The following is a 24,235-nucleotide window of genomic DNA, read 5'->3' as shown; positions in this document are numbered from 1 at the left end:
GAACTCCCACCCACTTGACGAAGGGGCAATGCTCCGAAAGCTAGTGGCGTTTGCTACCAAATAAACCTGTCGGAATTTAACCTGCTGTTGTTAGACTCCTTACTGTGTTTACCAAATTATAATGTGGAGGTGCCGGCGTTGGACTGGGGTAAACACAGTAAGAAGTTTAACAACACCAGGTTAAAGTCCAACAGGTTTATTTGGTAGCAAAAGCCACACAAGCTTTCGGAGCTCTTAGCCCCTTCTTCAGGTGAGTGGGAATTCTGTTCACAAACAGAGCTTATAAAGACACAGACTCAATTTACATGAATAATGGTTGGAATACGCTGCAAGAAAGGATGTCCCGAAGCATGGTACATTGGGGAAACTATGCAGACGCTGCGACAACGGATGAATGAACACCGCTCGACAATCACCAGGCAAGACTGTTCTCTTCCTGTTGGGGAGCACTTCAGCGGTCACGGGCATTCGGCCTCTGATATTCGGGTAAGCGTTCTCCAAGGCGGCCTTCGCGACACACGACAGTGCAGAGTCGCTGAGCAGAAACTGATAGCCAAGTTCCGCACACACGAGGACGGCCTCAACCGGGATATTGGGTTCATGTCACACTATTTGTAACTCCCACAGTTGCGTGGACCTGCAGAGTTTCACTGGCTGTCTTGTCTGGAGACAATACACATCTTTTTAGCCTGTCTTGATGCTCTCTCCACTCACATTGTTTCGTTTCTTAAAGACTTGATTAGTTGTAAGTATTCGCATTCCAACCATTATTCATGTAAATTGAGTCTGTGTCTTTATAAGCTTTGTTTGTGAACAGAATTCCCACTCACCTGAAGAAGGGGCTAAGAGCTCCGAAAGCTTGTGTGGCTTTTGCTACCAAATAAACCTGTTGGACTTTAACCTGGTGTTGTTAAACTTCTTACTGTGTTTACCAAATTATAGGCAGGATGTGATTGCACTAGAGAGGGTGCAGAGGAGATTCACCAGGACGTCGCATGGGCTGGAGTGTTTCAGCTATGTAGAGAGGCTGGGGTTGCTTTCCTCGGAGCAGGGAAGGCTGAGGGGGGATCTGATTGAGCTGTACAGAATTATGAGGGACACAGATAGAGTGGATAGGAAGTAACCTTTCCCCTGTGTAAAGGGGTTATAATGTTGGACTGGGGTAAACACAGTAAGAAGTTTAACAACACCAGGTTAAAGTCCAACAGCTGTTGGACTTTAACCTGGTGTTGTTAAACTTCTTAAAGGGGTTATAACCAGGGCGCACAAATTTAAGGGGCAGGAGATTTGAGAAAAAGCTTTTTCACCCAGCGGGCGGGGGAGGCAGGAACCCTCACAACATTTAAGCAGCATTTGGATGAGCAGTTACAGCCCCAAAGCAAACAAGTGTTGGAAAGTGGGATTAGAATCAAGGTGCTTGGGGGCCAGCACAGGCACGATGGGCTGAACGGCCTCTCTGAGACGCCAGGATTCCTTTGGCCCCGCCCACGCCACTGCGTAGTGACGTCGCAGCGACCAGCTGATCCACTGGCGAACCAATCGGAGCGGAGCTTGCTGGGCGCAGCGGCCAATCAGAGTGCAGCTTACTGGGTGTAATGGCCAATCAGTGGCCAGTTGGTGGCGGTGAAGATGGAGGCGGTGGAGCGGCCGCGGGAGAAACGCCGCAAGGAGCAGCTGGTGGGTCCGGGTGGAGCCGAGAGACAATCCCCGCCGGGCCCCTCCAGCAGCCTGGAGCCCACATTAACTGAGGCGGCACAGTGGTTAGCGCTGCTGCCTCACAGCGCCAGGGACCCGGGTTCGATTCCCGGCTTGGGTCACTGTCTGTGTGGAGTCTGCACGTTCTCCTCGTGTCTGCGTGGGTTTCCTCCGGGTGCTCCGGTTTCCTCCCACAGTCCGAAAGATGTGCGGGTTAGGTTGATTGGCCGTGGTAAATTGCCCCTTAGTGTCCTGAGATGTGTAGGTTAGGGGGATTAGTGGGTAAATGTGTAGGGATATGGGGGTAGGGCCTGGGTGGGATTGTGGTCGGTGCAGACTCGATGGGCCAAATGGCCTCTTTCTGTACTGTAGGGTTTCTATGATTAGCTGAATTTGCTGCCGCTGGAAGCTTCCTCCGCGGCAGCCCCGCTCCCAGAGACAATGGCAGAAAGATCCCCATTTTCACAACAGGAAGAATTCAATTCCTGCATTTCTGTAGCACCTTTCACATCCTGTGAACCAGGGGGAACGCCCTGGCATCAAGGCTGTGCTGACGGTGGCACAGTGGTTAGCACTGCTGCCTCACAGTGCCAGGGACCTGGGTTCGATTCCCGGCTTGGGTCACTGTCTGTGTGGAGTTTGCACGTTCTCCCCGTGTCTGCGTGGGTTTCCTCCGGGTGCTCCAGTTTTCTACCATAGTCCAAAGATGTGTGGGTTAGGTGGATTGGCCACGCTAATTTGACCCTTGGTGTTAGGAGGGTTAGCAGGATAAATACATGGGGTTGGGGCCTGGACAGGGATTGTTTTGAGTGCAGGCTTGATGGGCCGAATGGCTGCCTCCTTCTGCTCTGTAGGGATTTTATAATTCTATGTTGGAAAAATAGTTCAACAGATGATTTCAGGAGTTAGACAAGATGGAACACTTCATTATGTTTGTCTCAAATCCTTTTCTTTAAGTGGACATTGGAGAACTGACAGCAAGATTTCTGCAGGTATTTGAACAAAGCAGTGGACTTGACATGGAAATAATCAGCATGCAAAATGACAGAGCTGAAAGCTAGGTCAAAGGACAAAGACTCATGGGGATTTAAACAGAGAGAAGTACCCTCTTCTAACATCGTGAGCACTCAGGGTAAAGGCCTCCTTTGATTCCACATATTTCTGTGAGGTGGCTTTTTCCCAGATGAAAATTAAGTCCCAAGTATCACACTCGCCTCACGATGCCCATCCAATGGACTGTATGAGACTGGCCATCTCAAACTATGACCCAAATTTCACAGTACTCGGTGTGCAAGCACAGGTGTCACTCTGAGAATGGGTGACTGTTTTGCACATGTATATTTGGGGTGGTTTAGTAAAGTTGAACTTTTAAGACTAGCTCTCGTGCTGCATTTTGATACAAAAGGTGATCTTGTGCTTAAAGAAATTGGAGACCACGACAGTGTGTGTGTGTCAGTAAATTCCATTCTCAAACTCCTGTGAGAGCTCCAGTGTTCAACGAGCATCGTTACATATTTGTATAACTTAGTGACTTGTTCTTCTTTTCAGGAAGGAATGAGCAGATCTGACAGGAAGAAATTGAAAGAAGCCAGTGAGTGTTTGACTTTTGTTGTATTTTGTATTTCTGGTCCTGTCGTCATTCCAGTTTGACTGATCTTGCATTTGATTTGCTTATCACCCTGCATCCTCCTTGCAGCTGAGAGAATGGGATTGGTTCTACCACCGTTTTTTCCCCCCACAGTATCATTTTCATTGAAAACTTTTTCATTTTGTATAATAAACACAACAAACTCTCAAAGATTGGTACAGTCTCAAAGAATCCCTATAGCACAGAGGAGGCCATTCGGCCCATCGGGCCTCTACCGACCACAATCCCACCCAGGCCCTATTCCTGTAACCCCGCATATTTACCCTGCTAGTTAGTCCGCCTGACACGGGCCAATTTACCATGGCCAATCCACCTAACCTGCACATCTTTGGAGTGTGGGAGGAAACCGGAGCACCCGGAGGAAACCCACGCAGACACGGGGAGAATGTGCAAACTCCACACAGTGAGCGAAGGCCGGAATTAAACCCGGGTCCTAGGCACTGTGAGGGAGCAGTGCTAACCACTGTGCCACCGTGCTGCCCCCGCAAAAGAATACAGATCTGCAGGCTCATTTTCAAACAAGCACGAGGCGAGAGAGAGAAAAAAAAATACCGCCACAGTTGGTTTGCATTATTTGTTGTACCCAGCGACTCCCACCATACAAGTAACAGAAGGATATGTTGAAGGATGGGCGGGGGTGCGCAATTTCCGCGCCACACTTGTGTGCGCACCAGAAGAAGCTTCCCCTATCCCCAGCCATAGTGGAGGCGCTGATCATATCTCTTCCCAGAATAAAGATATTTTTGAGGCCGAGCTGGATAGATTCTTGAATAAACAAGGGGGTGAAAGGTTATCGAGGGTAGGCAGGAATGTGGGGTTAAGGTTACAGTCAGATCAGCCATGATCTTATTGAATGGCAGTGTGGGCTTGAGGGACAGAATGACCTGATCCTGCTCCTAATTTGTAAGTTTGTATGCAATAGGTAGCTTCTTCCTCGAATGCTAATTTTCAAAAAGGGCATAGAGGGATAGTGTTATACGAGATGAGGCAAAAGCAAATGCCAAAAATCTTAAATAAAAATCAATAATGATGGAAATACTCAACAGCTCAGGAACCATCTGTATTTCCAACATTTTCTGCTTTTAAATGATCAAACTTGGCTTGGGGTAGATTGCTGGCCTGCTTGTGGGAGAAGCAGGCAATTTCTCTGCAAACTGAAGGGTGTTAAAATAGAATTTAAATGCAAAAATAGCCTAACAACTGAACTGTAGTCTCTCGAGTTATTTGATGTGTTGGACAGTACCTTATGGCAGAAAGATCCATTAATTATACCTTTCCTTCTCATCGCCAGGGAAACAGGAAAAAAAACGACTGGAAGAACTTCAATTCTTGATGGAGCTTGAGAAAGAAAGGGCAGCGGAAGAGAAAGCACAAAAAGATCTGGAGGAAAAAAAAGAACCAAAAGGTTGTTTCAAACATTGTAAACATCGGGATAATAGCTCTGAAATATCACAAACCTGCTGTGTTTCTAACATTCTTTCCTCCCCGGTTTGGATTTCCTGTGCGTCTCACTAACTTCTCCACATTCTGTGTGCAGCTACACAGAGATTCCCCGACTGGGGACCAACTTCTTTCTCTCCAGGAGTTCACCTTGTAAGGCAATCTGTGCTTGACCGGTTATCTCATTGCAGCAACGGAAAGCACCGCGCATAGCTAATGTTTATGCAAATGATGCTCTGATTAAAGACCACAAAAATGTAGTTTTTAAAAAAAAACTGCATTCATTTTTAAACTTGTCTGTCCAAAGGACCATGAACTGATGATGCTTGATGTTTTGTAAGAAAATTCGGTACAGCTCAAGAAACCTTGAGTAACCTGCAGAATGCGGCATTAAACTCAGACCTTGATTCTCTAGTGATTCAAATAGATGCTAAAGATTCTTGGCAGCATTCAAAGAAGAGCAAGGAATTCCCCCGCTGTCCTGGTCAATATTCCTTTCTCAAAGCCACCAAAATGCAGCATCACTTTCTGCGTTGTTACTTGTGAGATTCTACTTCATGCTGCTGCGTATTTCTACACTACCTAAGTCAACGTTTTAGAACTAATTATTTGTATGCAAAATGCTTTGGGATTTTGGAAAAGACACAAGATTCTGTGTGAATGGAGATGTTAGCCAAGCCATTAGAGTAACAATGATAAGCTCTTTTAACATTTGGTGGCTTGCAGCAGCTTTGACCTATTTCCCGGACAGTATGTGGTACAGGCAGAGCCACAGTCAGATCATCTCCCTATTTATGGAGGGCAGAAGAACTGGGTTAAGGTGCACTGAAAAGAACAAAATGTGAAACTTTGCACCAGTTCAATAATAATGGCACAGTGGTTAGCACTGCTGCCCCACAGCGCCAGGGATCCGGGTTCGATTCCGGCCTCAGCTGACTGCCTGCGTGGAGTTTGTACATTCTCCCCATGTCTGCGTGGGTTTCCTCCAGGTGCTCCAGTTTCCCCCCCACGGTCCAAAGATGTGTGGGTTAGGGTGATTGGCCATGCTAAATTGACCCTATGTCAGGGGGATTAGCAGGGTAAATATGTGGGGTTACGAGAATAGGGCCTGGGTGGGATTGTGGTCGGTGCAGACTCGATGGGCCGAATGGCCTCCTTCTGCACTGTAGGGATTCTATGAATGATAATTGGAGTTTTTATATTTAAAACAAAGACTGGTAACTTGAGGTTTGCTCTCTCAACAGTACCACAGGGGATCGAGTCTGCACACTAACACTCTGCCACTAATTGTTAAAAGGTCCCATACGCTACTCCACCTTTGATATGTACTGATCATATATTTCTATTTTCTAGGTCGCCTGTACACTGTTAGTGTGGCATTACCAGGGTCGGTATTGGATAATGCCCAATCTCCAGCGCTCAGGACATACTTGGCTGGACAGATAGCACGTGCCTGCACTGTATTCTGTGTGGATGAAATTGTGGTCTTTGATGAGCAGGGAGAAGATGTAAAGTAAGATCATTCATTAGTTACAAGCTAATCTGGCATTTACTTTGGACTGGTGGTGCAGAGACCCAAGCTAATGGGCTGGGGTAATGGGTTCAGGTCTCACCTTTAATAAATCTGGAATATACAGTTAATCTCAGTAATGGTGACCATGAAGCTATCATTGATTGTTGTGAAAACCCATCGATTTCACTAATGTCCTTTATGGAAGGGAATCTGCCATCCTTACCTGTCCTGGCCCACATATGACTCCAGATCCACAGCAACTTAACTGCCCTCTGAAATGGGCTCACTAGCCACTCAATTCACAGGCGATTAGGAAAGGGCAATAAATCCTAGTCCTGCCAGCGCCGTCCGCATCCCGTGAAATAATAAAGAAAAATATGTTTCTTGGAACATCAACTGTTCTAAAGTAATTCCAGCTTAACCTGCACCATCCCGGAGGCCTGGTCGATAAGATTGCTCCGCTTCTGTTTCTTGTGTATTTGGAGGATTGGCAGTGATAGCTCTGGTCACTCCAGCCCTCCTCCTGTCTGCATTAAGAAGGGACAGAAGGAGGACGTTCAGCCCCTTGAGCCCGTCCTGCCAGTCAGTTAGATCTGAACATCATCTTTGCTCATCCATCCTCGCTCTATTTCTCCCCGATTGATGCCTCTTACCCAACATAAACCCATCAATCTCAGTCCTGAAAGCTCTGATTCTCCAAGCAGGAGAGAATTTCAGAGTTCTAGATTTTCATGAAAGCGTGCTTCCTGATTTCCCTCCTGCAGAGCCTAGGCTAATCCCAGTCCTTGTTTTGGGCTCCCACATCAGGGGGCTTGGTTTTTCTGTATCCACACTTCTCAAATCCTTTCATATTTTGAACAACTTGATCAGATCACCCTCACTTGACCGGGACCCTGAGAGTTTGCTAGCACGTGGAAGGGGAGAGTGGGGGAAAAGGAGCACCCACACAAGATTTTGAAAGTGGTTAGCACTGCTGCCTCACAGCGCTGGGGACCCGGTTCGATTCCCAGCTTGGGTCACTGTCTGTGTGGAGTTTGCACGTTCTCCCCATGTCTGTATGGGTTTCCTCCGGGTGCTCCGGTTTCCTCCCGTAGTCCAAAGATGTGCGGGCTAGGTGGATTGGCCATGCTAAATTGCCCCTTCTTATCAGGGGAAGTAGCTAGGGTAAATGCATGGGGATAGGGCCAGGGTAGGATTGTGGTCAGTGCAGACTTGATGGGCCGAATGGCCTCCTGCTGTACTGTGGGATTCCATGATTAGGGGAATCTGCATCAGAGATTGTGTAGAATGTGGGGAAACTTTACAATGAAAGAATAAAATGAGAGGGACTTTGTCAGAAATCAGTTGCATCCTAAGTGTTCCCCAAGACAAAGTAATTTCTGTGCGTTGGGATCCAAGAACAGAGGAATTTCTCACACTGCCACCAATGAGAGCCAGCCATTGTTAATAGTAATAACAACTCGCATTTATATAGTGCCTTTACTGGGTGGTAGTCACTGGGATGGCACATGGAATGTGGAAATTCGGCGGACGGGGGTGGTTTGTTAGCCTGTCGGATTGAAACCTGTCTTGTGTCTGTGACTACAGGAGTGTAGAAGGTGAATTCAAAGGAATTGGGAAGAAAGGACAAGCCAGTGTGCAGCTTGCACGGATCCTGCAGTACCTCGAGTGTCCACAGTAAGTCACTATGGAGCATAAGACCATAAGACATAGGAGCGGAAGTAAGGCCATTCGGCCCATCGAGTCCACTCCACCATTCAATCATGGTTGATTTCAACTCCATTTACCCGCTCTCTCCCCATAGCCCTTAATTCCTCGAGAAATCAAGAATTTATCAATTTCTGTCTTGAAGACGCTCAACGTCTCGGCCTCCACAGCCCTCTGTGGCAATGAATTCTACAGACCTACCACTCTCTGGCTGAAGAAATTTCTCCTCATCTCTGTTCTAAAGTGACTCCCTTTTATTCTAAGGCTGTGCCCCCGCGTCCTAGTCTCCCCTGCTAGTGGAAACAACTTCCCTACGTCCATCCTATCTAAGCCGTTCATTATCTTGTAAGTTTCTATTAGATCTCCCCTCAACCTCCTAAACTCCAATGAATATAATCCCACGATCCTCAGACGTTCATCGTATGTCAGGCCTACCATTCCTGGGATCATCCGTGTGAATCTCCGCTGGACCCGCTCCAGTGCCAGCATGTCCTTCCTGAGGTGTGGGGCCCAAAATTGCTCACAGTACTCCAAATGGGGCCTAACCAGTGCTTTATAAAGCCTCAGAAGTACATCCCTGCTTTTGTATTCCAAGCCTCTTGAGATAAATGACAACATTACATTTGCTTTCTTAATTACGGACTCAACCTGCAAGTTTACCTTTAGAGAATCCTGGACTAGGACTCCCAAGTCCCTTTGCACTTTAGCATTATGAATTTTGTCACCGTTTAGAAAATAGTCCATGCCTCTATTCTTTTTTCCAAAGTGCAAGACCTCGCACTTGCCCACGTTGAATTTCATCAGCCACTTCTTGGACCACTCTCCTAAACTGTCTAAATCTTTCTGCAGCCTCCCCACCTCCTCAATACTACCTGCCCCTCCACCTATCTTTGTATCATCGGCAAACTTGGCCAGAATGCCCCCAGTCCCGTCATCTAGATCGTTAATATATAAAGAGAACAGCTGTGGCCCCAACACTAATTTTCCATGGAGTCATAGAGGTTTACAGCATGGAAACAGGCCCTTCGGCCCAACTTGTCCATGCTGCCCTTTTTTCTTTAAAACCCCTAAGCCAATCCCAATTGCCCGCATTTGGCCCATATCCCTCTATACCCATCGTACCCATGTAACTATCTAAATGCTTTTTAAAAGATAAAATTGTACCCGCCTCTACTACTACAGCTGGCAGCTTGTCCCAGACACTCGCCACCCTCTGTGTGAAACAATTGCCCCTCTGGGCACTTTTGTATCTCTTCCCTCTCACCTTAAACCTATGCCCTCTAGTTTTAGACTCCCCTACCTTTTGGGAAAAGGAGCAGAAAGGAACCATCAGTCCTTTTTAAAACTGGGCACTGCAGCAATTGAAAAGTGCATTTATGTACATAGAACATAGAACATAGAAAGCCACAGCACAAACAGGCCCTTCGGCCCACAAGTTGCGCCGATCACATCCCCACCTCTAGGCCTATCTATAGCCCTCAATCCCATTAAATCCCATGTACTCATCCAGAAGTCTCTTAAAAGACCCCAACGAGTTTGCCTCCACCACCACCGACGTCAGTCGATTCCACTCACCCACCACCCTCTGAGTGAAAAACTTACCCCTGACATCTCCTCTGTACCTACCCCCCAGCACCTTAAACCTGTGTCCTCTCGTAGCAACCATTTCAGCCCTTGGAAATAGCCTCTGAGAGTCTACCCTATCCAGACCTCTCAACATCTTGTAAACCTCTATCAGGTCACCTCTCATCCTTCGTCTCTCCAGGGAGAAGAGACCAAGCTCCCTCAACCTATCCTCATAAGGCATGCCCCCCAATCCAGGCAACATCCTTGTAAATCTCCTCTGCACCCTTTCAATGGCTTCAACATCTTTCCTGTAATGAGGTGACCAGAACTGCGCGCAGTACTCCAAGTGGGGTCTAACCAGGGTCCTATAAAGCTGCAGCATTATCTCCCGACTCCTAAACTCAATCCCTCGATTAATGAAGGCCAGTACGCCGTACGCCTTCTTGACCGCATCCTCCACCTGCGAGGCCGATTTAAGAGTCCTATGGACCCGGACCCCAAGGTCCTTCTGATCCTCTACACTGCTAAGAATGGTACCCTTCATATTATACTGCTGCTTCATCCCATTGGATCTGCCAAAATGGATCACCACACACTTATCCGGGTTGAAGTCCATCTGCCACTTCTCCGCCCAGTCTTGCATTCTATCTATGTCTCGCTGCAACTTCTGACATCCCTCCAAACTATCCACAACACCACCTACCTTGGTGTCGTCAGCAAACTTACCAACCCATCCCTCCACTTCCTCATCCAGGTCATTTATGAAAATGACAAACAGCAAGGGTCCCAGAACAGATCCCTGGGGCACTCCACTGGTCACTGACCTCCATGCAGAGAAAGACCCCTCCACAGCCACTCTCTGCCTTCTGCAGGCAAGCCAGTTCTGGATCCACAAGGCAACAGCATCCTTGGATCCCATGCCCTCTCACTTTCTCAAGAAGTCTTGCATGGGGGACCTTATCGAACGCCTTGCTGAAGTCCATATAGACCACATCCACCGCTCTTCCTTCGTCAATGTGTTTGGTCACATTTTCAAAGAACTCAACCAGGCTCGTAAGGCACGACCTGCCCTTGACAAAGCCGTGCTGACTACTTTTGATCATACTAAACTTCTCTAGATGATCATAAATCCTGTCTCTCAGGATCCTCTCCATCAACTTACCAACCACTGAGGTTAGACTCACCGATCGGTAATTTCCCGGGCTGTCCCTGTTCCCTTTCTTGAATATAGGGACCACATCTGCAATCCTCCAATCCTCCGGAACCTCTCCCGTCTCCATCGACGATGCAAAGATCATCGCCAAAGGCTCCGCAATCTCCTCCCTCGCCTCCCACAGTAACCTGGGGTACATCCCATCCGGTCCCGGCGACTTACCAACCTTGATGCCATTCAATAGTTCCAACACATCCTCTTTCTTTATGTCCACATGCTCGATCCTTTCTGTCCACCGCAAACCAGCAGTACAACCACCCAGATCCCTTTCCACCGTGAATACCGAGGTAAAGTATTCATTAAGCAGCTCCGCCATTTCTAACGGTTCCGCACAAACTTTTCCCCCTTCACCTTTTAAGGGTCCTATGCCTTCACATCTCATCCTTTTACTCTTGACATATTTGTAGAAAGCCTTGGGATTCTCCTTAATCTTACCCACCAAGGCCTTCTCATGACCCCTTCTCGCTCTCCTAATTTCCTTCTTAAGCTCCTTCCTACATCCCGTATACTCCTCTAAATCCTTAACACCTCCTAGCTCTCTGAACCTTCTGTACGCCTCTCTTTTCTTATTCACCAGGTTCATCACAACCTTCGTGCACCACGGTTCCCGTACCCTACCAACACCCCCCTGTCTCATCGGAACGTTGTCATGCAGAGCTCCAGACAAACATTCCTTGAAAATCCTCCACTTTCCTTCGGTACTTTTCCCCAAGAATGCCTCCTTCCAATTTACCCGTCTAATTTCCTCCCTGATGACACTGTATTTCCCTTTACTCCAGAGAAACACTTTCCTAGCCTGCCTGATCCTATCTCTTTCCAATGCTATCGTGAAGGAGATAGAATTATGATCGCTATCCCCAAGATGCTCACCCACCGAGAGATCCTCCACCTGTCCAGGTTCATTAGCCAGCACCAGATCAAGTACAGCCTCTCCTCTAGTAGGCTTATCCACATACTGTGTCAGGAAACTCTCCTGGACACACCTAACAAACTCCTCTCCATCCAAACCCCTAGCCCTAGGGATATTCCAATCTATGTTTGGGAAATTAAAATCTCCCATCACGACAACTCTGTTATTCCTACATCTCTCCAGGATCTGTTTCCCCATCTGCTCCTCAACATCTCTGTTACGATTGGGCGGCCTATAGAAAACACCCAGCAACGTTACCGACCCCTTCCTGTTCCTAACCTCCACCCACAGAGACTCCGTAGTCAATCCCTCCACGGCGTCCACCTTCTCTACAGCCGTGACACTATCCCTGATCAACAGTGCCACTCCCCCCCCCTCTCTTGCCTCCCTCCCTGTCCTTCCTGAAACATCTAAAACCCACCTCAAAACATCCCAGAGGCACTCCTCAGAAATGGAATTGGACAGAAATTGACACTGACCTGGAGGAGGGGGTGTGATGAGGGAAGACTAAAAACTTAGTTGAGATTTTAAGAGGCATTTTAAAGGATTAGCGAGACCGAGACATTTAGGAAGGGATTTGCAGGATATTGGGGCCTGGGCAGCTGCTAGGAATTAGTTGGAAAGTGTCCAAAATTCAATGAACTAAAAGGTTATAGTCAGCGATGGAGACTTTCGCCTCATAGAAATAATTGATTGGTTAAATCCTGTTCTTTATATTTAATGGTGTCAGGGCCAGTTTTCTCAGTGAATCTCTGTCACAGCACTTTGCTAACTAGTAGAATCCAGCAGCTTTCTGCCCGTTTGACAGGCTTTCATTAATTGAGTCTCCGCACCAAGGTTGTATATTTGGAGAATTCACCATGTCATCTACCCCTGCTGCCCCTTGCCTGGTGTTGCTGTTACTTTGGCACGGTGGCACATTAGTTTGCGCTGCTGCCTCACAGTGCCAGGGACCTGGGTTCAATTCCTGGCTTGGGTCACTGTCTGCGTGGAGTTTGCACGTTCTCCCCGTGGCTGCGTGGGTTTCCTCCGGGTGCTCCCGTTTCCTCCCACACTCCAAAAATGTGTGGGTTAGGTTGATTGGCCATGATAAATTGGCCTAGTGTCAGAGGGATTAGCAGCGTAGATACGTGGGGTTATAGGGATAGGGGCTGGGTGGGATTGTGGTTGGTGTAAACTCGATGGGCTGAATGGCCTCCTTCTGCACTGTAGGGATTCTATGAGAATCATTGGGTTGATTGGGGGGGAAAAAAGCCAAGAATTGGTTTCTAACGCAGATGATATTTGTCAACATCTCTGTAATTTAGACTCTCAAGGTGATGATTATATTGTTTGTGTGTAACCAGGTACCTGAGAAAATACTACTTTCCAAAACATCAGGATCTGCAGTTTGCAGGTAAGCTTGCGTGGAAAAACCTCACACTTCAAAACTCAGAGAAAGGTCCATTTCAAAGCATTATGGGGCTGGCTAATGTTTAAATCGATTGGCAAGAGGATAAACTGCCATATAGCCACATGGGATGCAGGGCAGTGGAAGCAGATTCATTGGTAACTTTCCAAAGGAAATTAGATAAATACTGGAAGGAAAGAGGTTTGTCGGGCTGTGGAAAACAGCAAGGGAGTGGGGCTAGATGGATAGCTCTTCCAAGGACACGGCACACATGGTGAACCACATAGCCTCTTTCCCTGCTCTTTAGTTCAAATTCTACAGAGCTGCTCATTATTTTGCTGGGACTGGGATTCTTTTCCCTGGAGCGTAGGAGGCTGAGGGGTGATCTTATAGAAGTCTATAAAATAATGAGGGGCACAGATCAGCTAGATAGTTAACATCTTTTCCCAAAGGTAGGGGTGTCTAAAACTAGAGGGCATAGATTTAAGGTGAGAGGGGAGAGATACAAAAGGATCCAGAGGGGCAATGTTTTCACACAGAGGGTGGTGAGTGTCTGGAACGAGCTGCCAGAGGCAGTAGTAGAGGCGGGTACAATTGTCTTTTAAAAAACATTTAGACAGTTACATGGGTAAGATGGGTATAGAGGGATATGGGCCAATAGCCAGCAATTGGGACTAGTTTAGTGGTAAACTGGGCGGCGTGGACAAGTTGGGCCAAAGGGCCTGTTTTCATGCTGTAAACCTGTATGACACTGAAATGGTGCCTGTGTGTTTTGTTCCTTTACTAGCAGTGTTGAGTGCCACAGCTGGATCTCAATTTGACTGTGAGGATTATTGTTAGATTAGTAGCAGTGGCTGGACAGCGCAACTGGGGGAACCAAGAGGTGCAGATCGATCTTGCTTCTCAGCAAGTACCCCTGCCTGAACTTGGATGTTTTACTCTACCTGATGTGGGGGTGGAACAAGTTAAAAATGTATCTGGCAGAATGGAGTGTGGCGTGTGTACCCTTGTTGCATGAGTTCAAACTGAAGTTGTCAGACTTTTCGTGCTGGTAGCACTCTCCCCTCTGGATCAGAAGTTTGTGGGTTCAAGCCCAACGCTAGAGTTTGAGCGTATTATCCAGGACACACTCTTGCGTGGGTCTGAGGAAGTGTGCACTGTCCCAGGCACTGCCTTGTGGATGCAACGTCCTCTCGGCTGAAAGGATAAGGTTCCATGGCACTATTGCAAGAGGAAAGAGAATTCTATCCCTCTCCTGATCCCGATTTGTCAACTCCATGCCACCGAAACCAGATTAACTGATCACTTGTCTCCCTGTGGCTGCCACATTGCCCCCATAAAAACACAAGCACTTTGGGACATGTTCGGAATGCAAAGTGTGCTTTATAAATTATTAATTTATCCATTAGGCATTCAGGAGAATCTTCTTTATCCTGACAATTGTTACAATGTAAAACTGGCTACCACAGGGAACAGTTGAGGCAATGAACATAGATGTGTTTTAACGGGAACCTAGATAAGAACATGAGGGAGAAAGGAATAGATGGATCTATTGATGGGGTGAGAACAAAGAACAATACAGCACAGGAACAGGCTCTTCGGCCCTCCAAGCCAATGCTGATCACGTCCTAACTAGACCAATCGCCTGTATCCCTCTATTCCCCTTCTGTTCATATGTCTATCCAGATAAGTCTTAAATGTCGCTAATGTAACTGCCTCAACCACCTCACTTGGCAGTGCATTACAGGCCCCCACCACCCTCTGTGTAAAAAAAAAACTTCCCCCGCACATCTCTATTGAACCTGCCCCCCCCCCCCCCCCCCCCCCCCCCCCCCCGCCTTTACCTTGAACTTGTGCCCCCTTCTGGCTTGTTGTAGCATAAACCTGTTGGGGCCGAATGGCCTTAAATTCTGTGTTATGTTCCAGGCATCCTGAATCCGCTCGACAGCCCTCATCACATGCGGATGAATGAGGTGTCTGAGTACCGTGAGGGAGTGGTTGTCGAACGTCTGTCTGGACCCAGCAGAGGATCGTTCGTGGACTGTGGCACAAGGAAGGTTTGTGTGCAAAAACCTAAGTCCATCGTAAATGCCGTGTTAAACCTTGGTTCATTGCAAACATCCAGTCAGAGCTTTGTAGCTTGTCTTTCAGTACTTGTAGACAGCACACATTGATAGCATTGTTAGGGTGTGATTGGCAGGAGAATTGAATATGTTCCTGAACCAAATGTGGATCAGTCAGTGCTGAAAGCCTCGTGCTATAATAGAATGATTCAATACTGAGTCATTTAGCTCATTGTGCTGTTCGAAAGAACTATCCGTTTCCTCCGTTCTCCTGCCCACAAATCTTTCCCTTTTACAAATGATACTGAACAAGAATCTTCCATTTCCATTTTTCTACTCACTTCAGTTTTGTTAATTTAAATTAGGAAGTACAGATTGACAGAAAACTTCAAGCTGGTTTGCGGGTTACAGTTCAGATGTGCAAGAATGAAAACTCAGGTAAGAAATGATCAGAACTCTAAATAAAAGCAAATTACTGCGGATGCTGGAATTCTGAAACCAACTGCTCTCTGTTCCAACTGTTAACTGTTCTCTACCTTTTATTTCTTTATTGTCTTTATTTTTCTCCCCCCTATTTTATCCCCCTCCTTTCCTTCCCTGTTCTCCCCCTTTGCTTCCCCTTTTTCTCAATTTTACCTCTCCCCACCCTCCCCCCACATCTTCAACCGTCACAGTTTACCCTCTGATTTCGGCTTCTCTGCCGTTTGGCCATTCACACCTTCTATTCTCTCGATGGACTGCCATTAGCAGCCTTTCCCCTTGTTTTTGTGGCTATGACTCATCTTTCATTCCCTCCCCCTGCAGTGTAAATATCTCCCACTTTCTCTGCCTTTTAGCTTTGATAAAGGGTCATCTGGACTCGAAACATCAGCTCTTTTCTCCCCTTGCAGATACTGCCAGACCCGCTGAGATTTTCCAGCATTTTCTCTTTTGGTATCAGAACTCTAACACTACATTCTGCACTCTCTCCTTTCCTTCTCTATGAACGATATGCTTTGTCTGTATAGCGCACAAGAAACTCGTACATGTGACAATAATAAGGTTGTGTTTGCGGTTGTTAAAATGAAAAATAGATTTTAAAATTGCTGGGAAAAGTCTGATTTTTGTGGAGTTTGTTCTGAGTAGGATGTGTAGTGACAGAGGGGACAGTAACTTTGTAAATTACTCCAAGTGTTCCCCAGGTCACTAAAATGTAGTCCAGTGCTACATTCTCTCCATTTTCCTGCCTGCCTGCCTCATAAACCTAGACAAGATCTGTGGAAGTAAACAGAGGCCTTTGAAATGTGAATGTTAAGACATTGGCTTAAAGTTCCATCTCAGACCATGAGACAAAAAGGTGTTTGGAATTGCAGGAGAAAAAAGAACTCTTTTTGAAAAACGACATGCAGAAAAAAATGTCAGTGTTTTGGCCATTTGACCCGAGTCATAAAGCCACAGAATCCTTTCTCGAGGGTAAAGTGGAGGCAGCAGAAAGAGACGTTCAGTTTTTGTTTTCTGGCAATTATTAAACATTAGAGTTTGCCTGCGGGAACATCTTTGCACCTGAATTAAATGAGGTTCTACTCCAGTAATATAAAGCGGGGGGTCCTTTTGCCTGGGATTCACTATCCCCCTGCAAGAGAAATGCAGTTAGCGCCACTCTTAATCCTGATGCAACTTCGTTTTGTACTTTCAGAGAGCAAGATTTGGAAGGGTACGGTTGTCGCACCTCACGTTCCTCGGACAGAGGCTGGTCTGTACTGGGGTTACACAGTGCGACTTGCTTCGAGCCTCAGTGAGTTTTGAACCTTTCTCTTTGCATAGTAATACTTCTTAAATTGAATGATTACGGTAAAAGTTTAAAAGGATGGTGGGTGGAGGGGGGGGAGAGGAGAATATGTTTACAAAAATAAACTTTACTGTGTGTTTCATAGGCGCAGTGTTTACAGAATGCCCGTTCAAAGATGGCTATGATCTCTCAGTTGGGACATCTGAGCGAGGGTCAAACGTCGACAATGCTGCACTTCCCTCATTCGAGTAAGACTTGTTTTTCTGCGTTCCTTTTCTTGGGGCAATTGCTTTATAATCTGTTAGTTCTGAGGTTCACAAAGGTTCAGTAAGAAATATTGACTCTATAAGTGCATTCTCCAATCAGTAACCATGGACGTACTGATTACCAGTTACTGAAGAAAATGCTTCTGTAACCATATTTTTATTATAATTTAATTTAAGCTCGAAACAATTTTTCTAAAGTTTAAAGTTCTTTATTTATTAGTCACAAGTAAGGCAGTACATTAACACTGCAATGAAATTACTGTGAAATTCCCCTAGTCGCCACACTCCGGCACCTGTTCGGGTCAATGCACCCTAATCAGCACGTCTTTCAGACTGTGGGAGGAAACCCGAGCACCTGGGGGGAAGCCCACCCACCCCCAAACATCCCATAAACAGTGATAGAAATCTTTCCCTACACCACTCTCTCCGAGATGCTTTGTCATATTTCAAGTGTGTGATAAAAACACAGTGAATGTTGACATCACACTCAGTGACTCACACTCACAAACACATCACACTCACCACACTCCGGGTACCACACGCTGTTTGGAGAGAAGCCAGCGACTGACCCATAAAACTGACTTAACCCTTTCCAGTCGGCAAGATTTCCTGAACTGATAACAATTAAACTCTTGTCCCTCGGCCTCTGTCTTGGACTTTGGTTACCTTTCTCATTCCCAATCTGCAGAGAAACATCCACAGTAACAAAAAGCTTCTAATCAATTTAAAATGTTACAGTAATTAGACATTGTAGTTTTAAAAGTACAAGCCATCTTATGGCCATGCACCCTTCAGCAATAAGGACCATTTTGTGCATTACTTGGTTTAATGCTTTTATCCGTATATAAAGCTCCATCTTCACTGTAAGCAATGCCACACGAGGTCTGTTCACCATTTATAAAACCAAATAACCATCAGGAAGGTTTCTATTCTGTTTCTGAAACTCTTCAGTGTTTTCTGTTACTCCTTGCATGCAGACAATATTGCAGTGGTGTAGTGGTATTATCACTGGACTAGTAATCCAGAGACCTATGGTAGCTGATGCTCTGGGGGCCTGGGTTCAACTCCCACCACGGCAGATGGTGAAATTTGAATTCAACAAAAATCTGGAATTTAAAAAAAATCTAATTTGCCAGTTGTTGTAAAAACCCATGTGGTTGGCTAATGTCCTTTAGGGAAGGAAATCTGCTGTCCTTACCTGGTCTGGCCTGTCTCTTCCTCTTCCAGTCTTGTACATATCTACAAGCAGTGCTGAAGCGATATCAAAACCTACACTGCTGGCACTGGGGCGGCACAGTGGTTAGCAACTACTGTCTCACAGCGCCAGGGACCTGGGTTTGATTCCCGCCTTGGGTCACTGCGTGGAGTTTGCACGTTCTCCCCGTGTCTGCGTGGGTTTCCTCCGGATTCCTCCCACTGTCCAAAAGACGTGCTGGTTAGGGTGCATTGGCCGTGCTAAATTTTCCCTCAGTGTTACCCGAACAGGTGTCGGAATGTGGCGACTGGGGGATTTCCACAGTAACTTCATTGCAGTGTTAATGTAAGCCTTACTTGTGACACTAATAAATAAACTTAATGTTTCCTGTTGAATTGTAATTACTGTTTAAAACAGCAGATGGGGTTTTTAAAGGGTTTCGCACTTTGCCATCAGTGTTTGAATAATGCTGGACTATTGCTGCCTTTCACACTCATTCGCTCTATATATGTACTGAAGACAAACACTAACTTTTTCCTCCCTGCATTAGGCATTTGTTGGTGGTGTTTGGTGGTCTTCAGGGGCTTGAGGCCAGTGTAGACTTTGACCAAAACCTCAATGTTACAGATCCTAGCGTCCTCTTTCACCATTATTTCAACACCTGTCCTGGTCAGGGCAGCCGTACCATCCGCACTGAGGTATGTAACACGGAGAGTTTTCTCCCAAATTTGATCAATTGGTGCGTAAATCAATGTATGGAGTGCTTTTCTCTCTACGGAAGGGAAGGAGAGAACATTTCAGCAAAAGACAACACTGTGTACTCGCAAGTACAGTTTGGCCCTTGTCTCCTGCAGTAACACATTGCAGAAATTGGTGTGTAGATTTCTCAGGCTGGTGTCTCATCGGTCAGTTTGCTGTTACAGCCAGAATCCCTGCAAATCTCCTTTCACCCCTCCGGTTGTGATTAATGAACAGCACGTGCACACATCTGATACAAACTCTGGTATTTCCCCCTTGAGTCTGCCAGGTTGGGGCATCAGTAAATTCAATCACTGAGGCAAAATTATGGTTTCAATGCATCATAACTTTAAACCATGTAAAATGTCACTTTTTGTTTTCTGTGAAATATAACATTTACTGAGCTGTTTGTACCTCTTCAGAATCACAGAATCCTATAGTGCAGAAGAGGCCATTTGGCCCATCGAGTCTGCACCGACGCATGAAAGGCCCTGACCTACCCACCTAATCCCACTCGTCAGCACTTGGCCCATAGCCTTGAATGTTACGATGTGCCAAGCACTCATCCAGGTACTTTTTAAAGGATGTGAGGCATCCCACCTCCACCCCCCTCCCAGGCAGCGCATTCCAGACCGTCACCACCCTCTGGGTAAAAAAGTTTTTCCTCAAATCCCCCCCTAAACCTCTCACCCCTCACTTTTAACTTGTGTCCCCTCGTAACTGACCCTTCAACTAAGGGGAACAGCTGCTCCCTATCCACCCTGTCCATGTCCCTCATAATCTTGTACACCTCAATCAGGTCGCCCCTCAGTCTTCTCTGCTCCAGAGAAAACAACCCAAGCCTCTCCAACCTCTCTTTACAACTTAAATGCTCCGTCCCAGGCAGCATCCTGGTGAATCTCCTCTGCACTCCCTCCAGTGCAATCACATCCTTCCTATAATGTGGCGACCAGAACTGCACACAGTACTCCAGCTGTGGCCTCACCAAATACAACTCCATCATGACGTCTCTGCTTTTGTAATCTATATCCCGATTGATAAAGGCGAGTGTGCCATGTGCCTTTTTCACCACCCTATTTACCTGCCTTTCCGCCTTCAGAGATCTATGGACAAACACACCAAGGTCCATTTGTTCCACAGAACTTCCTAGTGTCCAACCATTCATTGAATACTTCCTTGTCAAATTACTCCTTCCAAAGTGCATCACCTCACACTTTTCAGGGTTAAATTCCATCCGCCACTTATCCGCCCATTTGACCACCTCGTCTATATCTTCCTGTAACCCAAGACACTCAACCTCACTGTTAACCTTCAGATAATGGAAACTTTTTGAATATTGATGATTCAATTTCTCCCATAAATTTTCAATTGGAAAAATCTCCCACTGTCTGCAGCGAGCAACTGCCCTTAAATTGGGAGTTAGGATAGCACTCACCCCCTCCACTCAGACCAGCATTTTCCCTTGGTCACGGCAGATGATGCTAATGTCACTGGACTAATAATCCAGAGGTCCAGTCTAATGCTTTGGGTACCTGGGTTCAAATCCCACTACAGCAGATGGTGGAATTTAAATTCAATATACATATTTTTTTAAATCTGGAATTAAAAACTAGTCTCAGTAATCGTGACCAATAAAACTATCAAGTGTTGTAAAAACCCATCTGGTTCACTACCGTCCTTTAGGAAAGGAAATCCATTGTCTACCTGTGTGACCGACATGTGACTCTTGACCCACAATGATGTAGTTAATTCTGGCTTAACAAGAGTCTCTGTTCAAAGGCAATTAGGGCTTGGCAACGAAAGCTGGCCTCACCAGTGATGCCCACATCCCATGGAACAATACATTTCTAAACATGCATTGCTTTGGAGGTTGAATTTTACATTGGTGTTTTTGTCCTCCTCTAGGAAGCTATTCTCATTACCCTATCCATATTACGACCAAAGATTGACGCGGCAGTCAGAAAACCTGCTTCAAGTTGAAAAGTGTAAATGTTTTGCGGAGTGCCAGCTCTGAGATCTGCCCACAAGGTGGAGGACCAACGCTCGCCATCCATTACTTACGCTCCTTATTGACACTGGAGCCCAATCACTCGATTGGAGAGATCCAATCTCAGCTTCTGATGATGGAAAAGGATGTTTGTTGAGATTCTGCAATGTGTTTCCCAGTTTTTTGATATGGAGGTGCCGGCGATGGACTGGGGTGGGCGCAGTAAGAAGTCTCACAGCACCAGGTTAAAGTCCAACAGGTTTACTTGGAATCACGAGCTTTCAGAGCACTGCTCCTTCTTCAGGTTAATGGTCTCACCTGATGAAGGAGCAACGCTCCGAAGGCTCGTGATTCCAAATAAACCTGTTGGACTTTAACCTGGTGTTTTGAGACTTCTTACTTTCCCAGTTTTAAGGAAGGTTTGGGGAATGATTTGTAATGCGTGCCTTCCAACAGTAAAGCTGTACCAAGTATTTAATCATGACTTGTTTCATCCTTAAGCAGTCCACTACTTCGATCTGAATCGATGATTGATTATATTGCTGGCATTAATCTGACACCAGGTTTTCTATCAGTCCTGGAATGAATGGGGTAACACATCAAACATTTTTGCTGTTCGTATCTCCGGATATTTGGCCAGGATCATTTCTTGGTGCTTTTCTTGGGATCACTACACAGCAGCGCAAAATTCCTGTAGTCTGCACAGACTGTTCCGGTGTAAGACTGGGCGGAGAAGTGGCAGATGGACTTCAACCCAGATAAATGCGTAGTGGTCCATTTTGGCAGGTCAAATGGGATGGAGGAGTACAATATAAAGGGAAAGACTCTTAGTATTGTGGAGGATCAGAAGGACCTTGGGGTCTGGGTCCATAGGACTCTAAAATCAGCCCCGCAGGTGGAGGAGGTGGTTAAGAAGGCGTATGGTGTGCTGGCTTTTATCAATCGAGGGATTGAGTTTAGGAGTCCGGGGATAATGATGCAGCTATATAAGACCTTCGTCAGACCCCACTTGGAGTACTGCGCTCAGTTCTGGTCGCCTCATTACAGGAAGGATGTGGAAAAGATTGAAAGGGTGCAGAGGCGATTTACAAGGATGTTGCCTGGATTGAGTGGCATGCCTTATGAGGATAGGCTGAGGGAGCTCGATCTTTTCTCCTTGGAGAGAGGTAGGATGAGAAGAGACCTAATAGAGGTATATAAGATGTTGAGAGGCATAGATCGGATGGACTCTGAGGCTTTTTCCCAGGGTGGAAATGGCTGCTACGAGAGGACACAGGTTTAAGGTGCTGGGGTGTAGGTACAGGGGAAATGTTAGGAGAAGTTTTTCACACAGAGGGTGGTGGGCAAGTGGAATCGGCTGCCGTCAGTGGTGGTGGAGGCAAACTCAATAGGGTCTTTTAAGAGACTCCTGGATGAGTACATGGGACTTAATAGGATGGAGGGTTATAGGTAGGCCTAAAAGGTAGGGATATGTTCGGCACAACTTGTGGGGCCGAAGGGCCTGTTTTGTGCTGTAGTTTTCTGTTTCTGATATTGTTTGAATCACACCATTTATATGTTGAGTAAAGTATTTTTTATAATGTTTCTGTTTCATTGTATTTTCAGTTGCAATTATTTCTCCTTTTTGAGAACTGTCACAGTTCAGATGTAGGCTATTGCCTGTTCTGTAGCAAGCTATAATTCATAGAGGTAGCAAGCATTTCTGGGCTAGGATCACAACTTTCTGAAATTGATCTTTTCAGAGGAACTGATCTGTTTCTCTAAATCCCAATCTTGAATCCAAAGCATTTTGGCTAATCTTGTCTCTATTCAAGGTAAATTCAGAGTGCAGAAACTTCAAGCAATGGGTGAAGTTTGTTGGTCTTTAGAGCCATGTTGCAAGGCTGCTTTACATAGTGTGCCTGAGAGCAGGTTATTGATCAGACTGATATGATGGTCCGGTGTTTAGCCTTCCGCTGTATTTCAAAACATTTTCCACTGTGTTTTTGATATTTTTATGAATACTTTTATGCCAAATGTCAGGGTATAGATCACCACATCCCAGCAATTTAAAATTACCCAGAAATTTCCTTAACTGCCAAAATAGGAGGCAGCCGAGGAGGAGTAACTCGCCTCCTAACTCCCCGAGCCTGTCCACCATCTACAAGGCACAAGTCAGGAGTGTGATGGAATACTCTCCACTTGTCTGGATGGGTGCAGCTCTAACAGCACTCAAACTTAACACTATCCAGGACAAAGCAGCCCCGCTTGATTGGCATCACATCTACAAACATTCACCGACACTAAGTAGCAGCAGTGTGTACTATCTACAAGATGCACTGCAGCAGTTCACCAAAGATCCTTAGACAGCACCTTCAAAGCCCACGACCACTTCCTTCTAGAAGGACAAGGGCAGCAGATACATGGGAACCCACCACCTGCAAGTTCCCCTCCAATCCACTCACCATCCTGACTTGGAAATATATCGCCATTCCTTCGCAGTCACTGGGTCAAAATCCTGGAATTCCCTCCCTAACGGCATTGTGGGTCAACCCACAGCACACGGACTGCAGCGATTCAAGAAGGCAGCTCACCATCACCTTCTCAAGGGCAACTAGGGATGGGCAATAAATGCTGGCCCAGCCAGCGACACCCATGTCCCACAAACGAATAAAAAAAATATGCATTATATTTATTTCTTCTATTGTTCTCAAATTGGGGTCTGTGGAGACTCTTCAGGGCATTTGCAAAACACAGAGTAACAGGAGGGTGGGGAATGGACGCAGCAAGTGGGCTGGCTGGCTGTCTTGCCTAGCAGGAGTGGTGTGCAAGTATAGACAGAATCTGCAATGCGAAACAGGCATACCTATCTCTCTAAGTAACTGCTTAAAAATGTTATTAAACCTCTTCCCATGCAGCACATTCATTGGAGTATTAGAATTTCGATTGGGAGGAAAACGTGTTATTCCTCCTTTTGAGGTTGGGGAGGAGGTGAGATAAGGAAATCTCTGATTCCACATAATTACAAGACCAATTCCATTGTGAATGTAGTCAGCTCATCCCTGTCAATAAGGCCAAGTTATAGATATGTGCAGCTCCAACAACACTCGACAAAGCAACCAACTTGATTGATACCTCATTCACAAACATCGGACTG

At 46.2% G+C, this 24,235-nt stretch overlaps 1 protein-coding gene across 2 annotated transcripts; it reads left to right on the top strand.

The window, feature by feature from the left end:
* The first annotated feature begins 1,601 nt into the window (after positions 1–1,601).
* Positions 1,602–22,681, top strand: spout1 (SPOUT domain containing methyltransferase 1). 2 transcript variants are annotated; one of them, XM_078226203.1, is made up of 12 exons: positions 1,602–1,677; positions 3,244–3,286; positions 4,635–4,748; positions 6,137–6,296; positions 7,884–7,973; positions 13,039–13,088; positions 15,009–15,139; positions 15,511–15,583; positions 16,821–16,919; positions 17,059–17,161; positions 18,925–19,072; positions 21,018–22,681. In XM_078226203.1, exons 1-12 carry the CDS (start codon positions 1,630–1,632, stop codon positions 21,090–21,092), a joined length of 1,134 nt encoding a protein of 377 aa, XP_078082329.1. In that variant the 5' UTR covers positions 1,602–1,629; the 3' UTR covers positions 21,093–22,681. The 2 variants fall into 2 exon arrangements, with proteins under 2 accessions (XP_078082329.1, XP_078082330.1); XM_078226204.1 differs by having other exon boundaries at positions 1,632–2,687.
* The last annotated feature ends 1,554 nt before the right edge of the window (positions 22,682–24,235 follow it).

This window comes from Mustelus asterias, chromosome 13 (genome assembly GCF_964213995.1).
Source record: "Mustelus asterias chromosome 13, sMusAst1.hap1.1, whole genome shotgun sequence".
NCBI lineage: Eukaryota > Metazoa > Chordata > Chondrichthyes > Carcharhiniformes > Triakidae > Mustelus > Mustelus asterias.
The sequence above is the reverse complement of the archived record's forward strand: the minus strand, read 5'-3'. Positions and strand labels throughout refer to the sequence as shown.